The sequence below is a fragment of the Gymnoscopelus braueri genome (genome assembly GCF_963280865.1).
Source record: "Gymnoscopelus braueri genome assembly, chromosome: 13".
Taxonomy (NCBI): Eukaryota; Metazoa; Chordata; class Actinopteri; order Myctophiformes; family Myctophidae; genus Gymnoscopelus; species Gymnoscopelus braueri.
The window spans coordinates 41,817,262-41,830,045 of NC_137615.1; the positions used below are offsets into that span (position 1 = coordinate 41,817,262).

The 12,784-nt window shown below is 41.1% G+C and overlaps 1 protein-coding gene across 1 annotated transcript; it reads left to right on the forward strand.

Moving 5' to 3' along the window:
* The first annotated feature begins 20 nt into the window (after positions 1–20).
* LOC308098050 (uncharacterized protein) lies at positions 21–7,654 on the forward strand. The gene is made up of 9 exons (XM_080446270.1): positions 21–98; positions 4,292–4,383; positions 5,120–5,306; positions 5,456–5,554; positions 5,731–5,898; positions 6,221–6,421; positions 6,605–6,736; positions 6,875–7,032; positions 7,137–7,654. Exons 2-8 carry the CDS (start codon positions 4,304–4,306, stop codon positions 6,983–6,985), a joined length of 978 nt encoding a protein of 325 aa, XP_080302396.1. The 5' UTR covers positions 21–98; positions 4,292–4,303; the 3' UTR covers positions 6,986–7,032; positions 7,137–7,654.
* The last annotated feature ends 5,130 nt before the right edge of the window (positions 7,655–12,784 follow it).

The following is a 12,784-nucleotide window of genomic DNA, read 5'->3' on the forward strand; positions in this document are numbered from 1 at the left end:
AGAAGGCAAGCATCGACGAGCTCTTGTTTATTTGATACACTTATTTGTTTAAGCTCTTGCTCATCTGATTTTCCTATTGGTCTCATCTGTTTAAGAAGGTAGGTAGCTGATATATTGCACTTATACCTTAGCGCTTACCTTAGTTGCTTAATGTTTAGAAGAGAATGCACTTAAGACTTCAGGAGCCAGTTGCACCCTTATTTTTAACTCTATGGTTGCACCACCTCACACTTTCCTGAAGTTCAAACTTAGCCTAGTTATAGCTTATTTAAGCTATAACTTGGCCTAATTAATTGGATTAATTATAGCCTAATTTGGTGATTAGTAGTTGTCTTGCCTATGTTGAATGCACTTATTGTAAGTCGCTTTGGATAAACGTGTCTGCTAAATGACTATGATGATGATGTAATGTAATGATGGGACGTTTGGTTGGTCAATCAGGGGGTGCGGGTCTTTTTGTAACCCAGCTCTTAATAGTGGGGTTCTGTGTCAATGCAATTTTTAATTTTCATTTCCGATTCTTGTGAAAGTTTCGTTTTCACTACTAATTTGAAGGTAAGGGTCTATAAAACAATTCTGGTCGAAGATATTTTCACCCAGATAAAAAATGTGCCTCTAGGGGGCGCCGGCAGATGCCAGCCCTAGCTAAATATGTTAACTGTTGTAACTTTTGATTGGATTATCCGATCTGAACATATGAGATATGAATGGATACAGGATCAGGAGTAGCAGTTGGTACTTCAAGCATATTACCCATAGAATCATTTTCATTTTCCAGTATTGGCGCATATCGTCAAAAATAGATATAGTAGGGGTAATTTGTTGTTTTAATTTCAAATTGATGTGAAAGGTTCGTTTTCACTACTAAATTGAAGTTAAGGGTCTATAGAACATTTCTTGTTCATGTGTCAAGCACTCAGATAAAGAAAATGGCCTCTAGGGGGTGTCAGCGGTTCCCAACCCCACACCAGCCATAGAACAATATGGGAACTGTTATAACTTTTGATTGGATTATCCAATATGAACATAATGAGGTATCTATGGATTCAGGATCAGGAGTAGCAACTGGTACTTCACACATATTTCCCAAAGAAGCAATATTTCTATCTGCACATTTCCACAAGAATTGTCAGAAGAGGTCTATGCGCTAACGTACAGTATGTGTCGGAATAGCATTCATTTCCATTTTTGTCTCCACTACCCATCTATCTACTTGAATAACTAACATTACAGTGTCTTGCTATGTACATTATTATCATTATAATTATTAGTAGTATTACTTTCCATTTTAAGATAAATCATTCCAGAACAGCATGTTAAATGTCTTTCAATATAGGCAGGATTTCTATTAATATATGGCATACATGTTTTTTGGGGTATTAAGTGGTGCTGAATCCAAATCTGCTGTATGCCCAGCTCAAAATTGACCATTTAAAGATGGCGGCCACCACTATGCTGAAATATATTACGTAAAACATATTTTTGACTACACAAGGCAGAAACTTGATTGAATTTAGCTTTTTAGGTTTTCATATGGGGAATCCAATCCCATATTCTGATTTGAGATCAAATGTTGAGGAACGTGTTTAAAACGTATATTGGGAAAATTGTCATTTATAGGGGATATTACAAACAATTTGGAACAAATTAGGCCTAAGGGAACCTGTGACAGCTGGAAGTCCAGGGAGTCCTGGGTTGTCCCCCTTCTCCCCTGTACAGTTTTGATAAGCTCCAGATTCGAGGGCTGAGCAGGGCCATTAAGGGTATAAGTTGGATGGGCTCATCAGTGGGGATACAGTGAAGAGGCATGGCCCCTTATGGGCATGGAGAGGGTGTGGAGATCAGTGCAGAACTGTCATAACATACAGTGTCTACTGGGTGTCTTGGAACGGGTAGAGGCGGAGTGTAGCAGGGATAGGGTTTACCTTTGCTTGTTGCTTTTTATCTGGAGCTTTTTAACAGCTATAGGGGAAAGGTGAACAGTCCATGATGCCCTGTGCTCCATTCTCCTCCATATGATCCTAGTGTAACCAACCTCCAGGCCCACAAGGGGCCATGTCCCTGCTGCTATCGGACAGACAAGCATTGCTTTCTGTATTCACCTGTTACAGCCCATGCCATAATGATAAGTCACTGATGACCACTGGTAATATTACTTAGAAACAACCAGACTCTCCTGTGAGCCAGTCTGACATAGGGATATCCTTGTCTGCCTGACACCACTGGGGACTGACCTGCATCGCTACCTATGTCTGCCCACGAGCACCTATCTTGGGCATAGGAAGAGCCAGCCGATCCGCATGGAGGTCCACTTGGGATGAACGTATCCAGTGATCCAGACCGACATAGGGACACCCCTGTCGGCCATACGCATAGCCATGTGGTGACATGGAGTTCGTAGAACCACCATCACCAGCAACCGACTCACATATCAACACTCTCTCTAACCGGCTATGAGCACTCCTCCTGGGCTCACAAGTGCCCCACTCAACAGATTATTTATTTGGCAAGGGAATCAGCCGATGGAGTGCTTTCTTGGTCCCCATAACTTTGATCTTCCATGCTCCAAGTGCCCAGGGATCTATCCAGTGACCCCCATACTCCCCTTTACCCACCTGAGGGGCATCCTAGACTCACTAAACTCATAAACCAGACCCCCTATTACCTCCAAACCCACCACCCACTCCATACCCTCTCTACCCTGATAGCCCTGTTACACTCATCCAGACAGTGGGTTCTGATAGCTTTGCACCAACCTTCACACCCTGGCCCATAATAGGCCATGTCTCTTCACTGTATCCCCACTGAGTAGCCCATCTTCCCTATACACCTGATGGCCCAGCTCAATCCCCAGGTCAGGAGCTTTTCAAATCCATATATTGTAAGTACTTATTGTACAGCAGATATGTCATAAAGTCATGGGATAAAGTTGGTTGGAAAACCTATTCACAATAAATGACAATTTACCCAATATAAGCACTTTCCTCACATTTGATCTCTAAATATGCCATTGCATTCCCCATATGAAAACCCAATAAAGCAAAATGCAATCCAGTTTATACCTGGTTTAGTCAAAAGTATATGTTGTTTTAAATATATTTCAGCATAGTGGTGGCCGCCATCTTAAAATGTTCAATTTTGAGCAATTATCAGCCATTTCTGAGCCATTCTGATTTGGATCCAGCACCCCTTATTACCCCTAAAACCATGTATGCCATAAATGAACACAATTTGCTTTCAGGGTTAAGATTTTTGGAAATCTGACCTACATGTAGACTAATTTCGATTGTTGCCATTTTGGAAAATCGGTAAAAAAAACAAAAACATTTCAATCTGGTTTCTTGACACTCAAACTAAAATTGTTCTATATACCCTTATCTTCAAATTAGAAGTGAAAACTAAACTTTCACAACAACTTGAAATTACTGACTGTCCAGGGCTAATAGAAGTTAGGTGCAATTTGAAGTAATTCAATGTAAATGGCAGCCATCTTAATTTTTTTCCCATACCAGAATATTCAAAACATCAATATTTTTAACTCCAGTTGATTCCTCACACAGTATTGACTTGATATAGCAATAAAAAATAAAATAAAAGCAAATTAAGACATTTATCAAAACATCATAATTCCGATTTTGGCCATTTTGGAAATGGGGCAAAAACAATATTTTTTTTTCAATCTGGTTCATATATCTTCGAGCCAAATTGTTCTATAGACCATTATCTACAAATTAGAAGTGAAAAATTAACTTTCACATGAATTTGAAATGACTGAGTGTCCTGGCACCCCACTATAACCCTTTAAAGGACAACTTTGTTTTTCTACATTTATGTTTTAGCTTGTAATTAAAGTAAATAAAAGGTGAGTGTTACTTTTTTTTTTACTGCTTTCTATAGTTTTAGCAATTTTCGCGATCTTTTTTACAGTGGGCGGGGGCATTCGGGCAGATGGTTAAATATGTCTTTTACACAATAAAAAAACTGGTCCCGTGGTCTTTGATGGCAAGATATGACTTATTGGGGGCTAGAAGAGCTACTGTAAATAATAATAAAGTAATCGCCAGGCTATATATGCTGTAAGAAAGATCGTGAAAATTGCTAAAACTATAGAAAGCAGTAAATGAAAATATTTTAACACTCTTTTATTTACTTTAATTACAAGCTAAAACATAAACCTTGGTTGTGAAAAAAACAAAGTTGTCATTTTTAAGAGGCAGTTAGTTGGAACTTGGCAAACTCCACACTCTGGATTTGTGAAATAATAAATCGGCTTTTACTGCAGTTTAAACAGGTTCCCAGAGACATGGTCGTTTCGTGTTCAGCTTGGGGCTGTAGAAACAGACGCACTGTGGAAAATGTATCGCGGGGCATCACTTTTCACAGGTAAGATTGAACACTTGTTTTTTGGTTGTATTTGGCCATGATTAAATCATGTTCTTAACCGATTTTTTTATTGATTTAATATTTTATTATCAGTTTGCAAATTGTACAGTGGTACGATTATACAATAAGGATAACACAAAAAGCCCTGAGGGCTTGTTTCCATTTTGCTACTGTGTATTCAATTCAATCAAGACATTTAAAAACGTACAATATACAAGACATCATCAACACTAGGAGCAGTACAAATGTATTTACACACAAACATTGGGGGGTAATTTTTTTTGGCAAGCTAGCTTGTACAGTATATGTACAGTAAACAGTGGGGGGGGCATGCATACATTAAATCAGTTATTGGTGTTGGTACACAAAAGGGTCTGTTACAGTTGACAAGGTTTATACTCAAGTGAAATATTTCGTGCATCATAAATACATATGCAAATTAGGTGATTGTCAGTAACCCTAATAACAATATTAGAAAGATGTCAGTTTCCTAATTACATGAACCCAGGTCCCCAGCATCCCTATACTGGGGTGAACATTCCGCAAAAACAGCAGATCTACAAGGTAGTTGGGACGTTGTGAGCTTGTAGATGGGCTTCAGCAAAAATGGTCAGTGTAGAGACTGACTCAGTCAACTAAATACACGGTCAACTGAAAATACACAGGGTTTAAGTGGTGGATATGTTGGTGTAGACACTTCTTTTCATGTCCTGGTAACTTTTCTCACTCTTTGAAGGTTCCCAACAATGAAGAAAAAGCAATGGGAAGTTGCTCTGCGAAGGAAAGGTTTTTCTGCCACTAGCGCCTCCGTGCTCTGCAGCGCACACTTCAAGCCGCAGGACTTTGACAGGTGTGGTCAAATTGTCCGGCTTAGAGAAGGAACTATACCATCTGTTTTCAGCTTCCCAACTCCTCTTCAAACAGTAAGTGTATCATTAGGCTATAAGCAGAATTCATACAGTATGTGTATGTATTATGTAAGCATTTGATGGCTAGTCAATATCACACTGCCTAACAGTTTTATTTTGTCCTTCTTTCTGAACTGTTTTAAGTCATGTTTCTTACATTTTAGGCAGTAAAAAGCAAGACCACACCAACCTCAAGGAAAGCTGAAGAGAGCCTGTCAGTGAATGGTCCTCAACGTTCCCAAGAGACTAAAACTCATATTGTTGTGAGTATTTGTAGTGGCTATATCCAAAGCAGCTGTGAGCATCAAGGTCACAGTCATATACAAACATCTGTCACTGTTTTCATCTGACTGATCGTACATTGTATTAGCTTGCCACCAAATTGAGAGTGATGTCATATGAATGTCACTTACAACATTTTTGTCCTTCTACCTACTAGGATCACTCCTATGTGTTGAGCCTGTCTGAATGGCATTCCCAAGAGACAGAGAATGCTCCTCAGCATTCCCAAGAGACCGAGAATGGTCCTCAGCATTCCCAAGAGACCGAGAATGGTTCTCAGCATTCCCCAACCCCAACAGCATTATACTTCACATGGGGTTGCCAGGTTTGTGAAAATAAGTAATGTTTAGTTTGTGATATTATATCTAAGTTTTATTATTCTGGAGCAACTTTTCAGGTTGGAAACATTTGATAATGTGTTCATAAACAATTAATCTACACAATACTAAAAAATTAGCCAGTTCCTTGATGGGGATCAACCAACTCAAAAACTAAAGCAGATAGAGGCACTCGGCCCACGGCCTATTGGGTTTGAGACGGGTGACGTATGTCATCTGACTGATCGTACATTGTATTAGCTTGCCACCAAATTGAGAGTGATGTCATATGAACGTCACTTATAACATTTTTGTCCTTCTACCTACTAGAATAACTCCTATGTGTTGAGCCTGTCTGAATGGCATTCCCAAGAGACCGAGAATGGTCCTCAGCATTCCCAAGAGACCGAGAATGGTCCTCAGCATTCCCAAGAGACCAAAACTCATCCACATGAATCCTCAAGGAAAGCTGAAGAGAGCCTGTCAGTGAATGGTCCTCAGCGTTCCAAACAGACTAAAACTCATAATGTTGTGAGTATTTGTAGTGGCTATATCCAAAGCAGCTGTGACCATCAAGGTCATGGTCATATGACCGCTGTCACTGTTTTCAGATGCACTCATATTTGTTAACACAGTGAAATGATGTTGTCATTGGTATTGAGATGGGTGATGTATGTCATCTGACTGATCGTACATTTTCGTCCTTCCTACTAGGATCACTTCTATGCGTTGCCTGATTCTCTTGATGGTCTAAAGGCCAAACTTAGAGAAGCCATGGCTAGAGTGGAGACGCTGAAGCGAGAGCTGAGGAACGCCAAGATCAGAGAACAGTGCGCAAAGAAGAAGGTGACAAATCTCGTGGAGGGAGAAGAACCTCATTAATGATGAAAATGTATATCTTCTGGTCAGACTTTATTAGACCTGTTAGAGTTAGTTATCATTTCAAGGGGACTTCCTAATTAGTTTGTGCTAACTGAATTTCAGATGTGCCGACGATGGCCCGCTTGTCAAAGCAGGGCCATGAGTACACAAAGGACCAGAGAGCGTCTGCCCTCACTCTCCTCATCCATGGTCCAAAAGCTTACAACTACCTGAGAAACACTCTACATTTGAAGCTCCCCCATCCACGTACATTTACAAAGGTATTCTTTAATTTCTTTGTGTTGTTTGATTGCACTTATTAACAATCCTGGATCGAATACATTAAGTGACTTTTTTATATCCTTTCTGTATTCATTTCACAAAGGTGGATGAGTTCTGTCGATGCCAAACCAGACCTCAACCTGATGATGTTGGAAAGAAAATGTGAGGAAGTTGTTATCAACTCTCCATCATTTAGCTGGAACCCCCTCAAGGACCACTGGTTGAGAACCACTGCATTATAAGTCTCGGCTAGATTCTGACAAGTCCCGGAAAAGACGCACTGTGATTGGCCAGTAGTCAACACGCTGTGAACGCTGTGATTGGCCAGTAGTCAACACGCTGTGATTGGCCAGTAGTCACTTTGAGTGGCAGCTTGCCTTCTCCAAAATGGTGGCCGCGATACAGGTCGCTCCAATGAACTGCAGAGGCCAATGAAGTGCGTGTCTAGGTTTCGATATCTATGGTGGCGATGTCCTCTTCTGCATCATGGTGAAAAACACTCCTCCTCCTGATACTGTGTGTAGAAACAACCTTGAACAAGACACTGAACCCTGAACTGCTTCTGATGAGCAGGCCAGTGGCGGTGACTTAAATTACTTTGCTGTCTCCACCATTGGTATGTGACAAAATGTGTACATTGTAAAGGAGAACAATCAATGTCCACTCTATGATTAGAGTGGACATAGCCCCTTTCGGGACCCTGTTTACCTTTTTTGTATTTGGGAAGGCGGAATCCAGGGTCCCTTGACGCTCAAACCACTCTCTCTCGTACTCGCGGCTACCACTATCTGGTCTCGGGCAAATATCTCGTCGCTTAGAAGTTGCAGAGATTTCTTAAAGGTACCCAGAACTGTAGTAGTATGACGCGGAAAGCTGCATTAATCTGCGCGGATCGGCGTTGCCGTTAAACATTTTTAATAATTTAGTAAAACTTAAACTCCTCTCTCACACTCTTCTCCACTGCCCATGTCCCGCCTCCCCGTGTTGTGACTGTCATGCAAGCATGTAGGAGCTCGGCTAATCAGAGGCAGTAACGTAGGATGCGCAGCTTGTCAGCGAGTACGAGAGAGAGAGGTTTGAGCGTCAAGGGACCCTGGATACCGCCTTCCCAAATACAAAAAAAGGTAAACAGGGTCCCGAAAGGGGCAAGAGACACTGTTGTTTCCATGTAAAAGAAATAAAATACTGTCCTGACTTTGATGCATCTCATTCAACTGTGTGTGTGTGTGTGTGTGTGTGTGTGCGCTCGCGCTCCACCCCTTGCCAGATTTAGACCATAAGATTCAGACCAAACACACAATTTTCAATGACCGAGGACACACTATCTTTTCACAGCTACTGGACGGAGTAGTACTGAGTCTGACTCACCCAGACCTCTGCTGACTATGTCAGCTGAATAGCCTTTAATAAGAACCAGGATTCAAAGTAAACTTCAAGGAACATTCTGGGAGATGGAGTGTTACCACGACTGACTGACTGATTTCCTGTCAGAGTGTTTGTAACTTCTATCAGAGACTAAATGGCTTCCAAGTTTCCAGAAAATGTTTTTTCTGTCCTGTGTGTTGTGATATCTTTAAAGATCCTGTTCTCCTGTTAAGTAGCCACAGCTTCTGTAAAGCCTGTCTGCAGAAATGGTGGAGAGGGAAGGTAATACATGAATGTCCAGTTTGACAGACACATTGGGCCTCATGCAGCAATAAGTTCCTAATGTTTCCTCTTACATTTCTTCCTAAGTGAATTCCTGAGAGAAGTCAAGTCAGATTCATGAAACGTCCTTAAAAGGCAGAATTGTTCGTAACTTATGTTCTTATGATGATGAATCCCAATCCTTGTAACTTGAAGGGGTGTGCCAGTTAATCCCAATTACCATAGGCAGCCGCTCCACCAATCCCCATATAAGGCATGACTGCATGGCCTTCACTGCAGTCACACCTGTGTGTGATTGCTGCTCACAGAAATCACAGGAAATCACACAGAAATAAAGTTGAGAGAATGACGTAAAGAATACCTAAACTAAAGTCTAAAGATGGTTGAACACCAGACTCCAAACATAAAAATAAATAAATCAATAGTTCTGTAGAGGTACTTCTGAAGTGGACAGCAAATTATTTTGATAAATAAAAAATGTTTCGAAAATAGCCGATCTACAAGCTCAAAATGGCCAGTAATGGGACGCGTTGTGAGCTTGCAGATCGGCTATTTTCAAACAAAGTATAAAATAGGATTAAAGTGATTAAACTGTTCCTCGTTTGCTGTGGACCCCCTGTAACTCCCTCAAGGACCCCTGGGGGTCCCCAGACCACACTTTTGAGAACCTTTTTTGCTCTAAAGATATGATACAAATATTATTGTAATTTAAATCCTATATTATACAACTGTAGAATTGAAGAAACTTCGAGAATTAATTATTTTTGCACAAACATGTCACACTTAAGAACTCAAAGGCCACCCTAAGAGTTCTTCAGTGTGTGTAGATTCTGTTCTTACCTGAGAACAGTATACCAAAATCGTCTTAAAAACTTCTTAAGTGGGTTTAAGAAGAAATGTCCTTTTAAGAACGGTTGCTGCATGAGGCCCATTGGGCCTCATGCAGCAATAAGTTCCTAATGTTTCCTCTTACATTTCTTCCTAAGTGAATTCCTAAGAGAAGTCGAGTCGGATTCATGAAACGTTCTTAAAAGGCAGAATTGTTCGTAACTATGTTCTTGATGATGATGAATCACAATCCTCGTAACTTGAAGGGGTGTGCCAGTTAATCCTAATTACCATAGGGAGCCTCCCCACCAATCCCCATATAAGGCATGACTGCATGGCTCTGCCTGCAGTCACACCTGTGTGTGATTGCTGCACACAGAAATCACAGGAAATCACACAGAGAAATAAAGTTGAGAGAATGAAGTAAAGAATACCTAAACTAAAGTCTAAAGATGGTTGAACACCAGACTCCAAACATAAAAATAAATCAATCAATCAATAGTTCTGTGGAGGTACTTCAGCAAATTATTTTTATTTAATTAATTAATGTATTTTATTATTTCTCTCACATTAATCATATCACCACTCGACATCAATGTAAATTTGCTGAAATTAGCTGTTAAAAATGTTATCCATATTTCATGTTCAGGAGTAGCGTTAGTAGTGGATATAAAACATTTTAGTACTGAAAGCTGGTGGGTGGATATGGAGGGTCTTTAAGGTAGCAGCTGCTTGGTATGTAATGGGGTGGAAATAGGGGTGTGGTGGGTGATATGGTGGTGCAAGGAGGGTGTAGGGGGCTGTGTGGGGGGTATGGGGATGGGTGTGACGGGTGGGTATAGGGGGGCTTTCAGGTAGGAAGGGGACGGGAAAATGGGGGTGTGGCGAATGTCGGGGATATGGGGGTGGGGTTATGGGGGGTCGATGAGGGTGGGTTGGGTGGGGGGGGTATGGGGGGGCGATGAGGGTGGGTTGGGTGGGGGGTTATGGGGGTGGGTATGGGGCTTGGGCTTCAACTCAACCGGGTCTGTTTGGGTTAGATTGTAATTTCAGACCCGTTGAAAACTCTGAAGCAGTTGTTCTCAAACATTTTCATGTCAAGGACCCCCAAATTGACATGCATTTGGCTGCAGACCCCACCTGAGAAAAAATTCAAGATTTATCAAAAGGTTTCGAAAATAGCCGATCTACAAGCGGCCAGTAATGGGACGCGTTGTGAGCTTGTAGATCGGCTATTTTCAAACTAGTATAAAATAGGGTTAAAGTGATTAAACTGTTCCTCGTTTGCTGTGGACCCCCTGGAACTCCCTCAAGGACCCCTGGGGGTCCCCAGACAACACTTTTGAGAACCTTTTTTGCTCTAAAGATATGAAAAAAAATATTAATGTAATTAAAATCCTATATTATACAACTGTAGAATTGAAGAAACTTCGAGAATTAATTATTTTTGCACAAACATGTCACACTTAAGAACTCAAAGGCCACCCTAAGAGTGCTCTTCAGTGTGTGTAGATTATGTTCTTACCTGAGAACAGATCACAGCTAAGAAAACATTGGAGTATACCAAAATCTTCTTAAAAACTTCTTAAGTGGGTCTAAGAAAAAAAATCCTCTTAAGAAAGTGTGCGTAGATTCTGTTCTTACCTAAGAACAGATCACAGCTAAGAAAACATTGGGGTATACCAAAATCTTCTTAAAAACTTCTTAAGTGGGTTTAAGAAGACATTTCCTCTTAAGAACGGTTGCTGCATGAGGCCCATTGTCTCCCTGTGATTCTGGACCCTGACACTGCCCATCCAGAGCTCATCCTGTCTGATGGTCTGACCAGTGTGAGATGTGGAGAGATACAGCACCTTCCTGACAACCCAGAGAGGTTTGACTGGTTCTACCATGTGCACCTTCCTGACAACCCAGAGAGGTTTGACTGGTTCTACCATGACCTGGGTTCTGAGGGCTTTAACTCAGGGACTCAGCGTGCAGACTGGATACTGGGTGAGTCTTTTCAGAAGAAGGGAGACAGAGGGTGTCAATACTGGAGTATATGGTTATATGAAGGTAAATACAGAGCAGGCTCTTCACCATGGGTCAGACACTGATCTCTCATTGAAATAGAACCTCCAGAGGATTAGACTCCAGCTGGACTGGAATGAAGGAAAGTTGCCATTCTCTGATCCTGATACTAACACACACATATACACACCTTCACACACACTTTCACTGACACACTCTTTCCATATGTTGACACCGGTGATACTCTGCCTCGTCCTGTTACCAGAAAAGTACAGTGTAACTCTGGACAACTTGGTTAGACATGAAGATGATGAACAAAGATTTTGTCTTTAAAAATGTTTTGGCATAATTCTTTTGAGATGAAATGATTCACAATTTGCAATATAGCAATATATTTTGCTCTGAGTTCTAACTAAATTATAGTTATGAAAAATAGGTTATCAGAGGTCAGTACAGTATGTTAAATATTACAGAGGTTTTATGAAAGCCTTTAAAGTTTGCGGGCCCTGGGAAGGAGATCTGTGCTCAGAGGAGCACACTTTTCTAGTTGATTATTGTATGGACTGTGTCCTTGGTGATGCAGAGACACCATCTATTATTACAGTCATGATGACGCAATAAAACATCTTTTACATAGTAAATATATTTGATAGCACATTTTATACACAGGTACCAAAACACAAGATACATAATATATAAATTGAAATATGTTGTATCTTTTGTATCTGCCAGTGTGTACACAGCATAAGGGTCTGTTTGGTTCCAAACTATCATTCATTTAGCTGGGGGGCCCCTCTCCCCCTCAAGGACCCCTGGGTGTCCCCCGACCCCACTTTGAGAACCTCTGGTCAATGATAGCCTCCTGTAATTTTGTCTATGCTGATATGCTTCCGTTGTAGTCAGACCGCCATCCTGTGGAACAAAGTGACACTGCACTAATAGGACAAGTGAACTCCTGAGAGTGTAAAAATTGATGCATATTATATAAGAGTCTAACTAGTTACATCGGTTATCTGTCTACATACTGTACAGTATGCAGATGAAAAGCCTCTTCTGCTGTCGTCATGTTGGTTTGATAGCTCCTGGTCACTCACTCTCTTCCACTGTCATGTTGGTTTGATGGTTTGCCTGGAATGCCTTGTATGGGATGAGTAAACTGTGGTAATCTGAGATGGGAGATGACCTCAAGAGGTGGCCGACCGTTCATGGCTACAGTAGAATCAGTACTGCTATTATGGGGCCGAGATATGGACGCTCACAGTACAG

Coding starts and splice junctions, on each gene's coding strand:
- LOC308098050 (XM_080446270.1), top strand. CDS start 4,304: ATGGTCGTTTCGTGTTCAGCTTGGGGCTGTAGAAACAGACGCACTGTG. Junction 4,384..5,119: donor CGGGGCATCACTTTTCACAG/GTAAGATTGAAC, acceptor CACTCTTTGAAG/GTTCCCAACAATGAAGAAAA. Junction 5,307..5,455: donor TCCCAACTCCTCTTCAAACA/GTAAGTGTATCA, acceptor CTTACATTTTAG/GCAGTAAAAAGCAAGACCAC.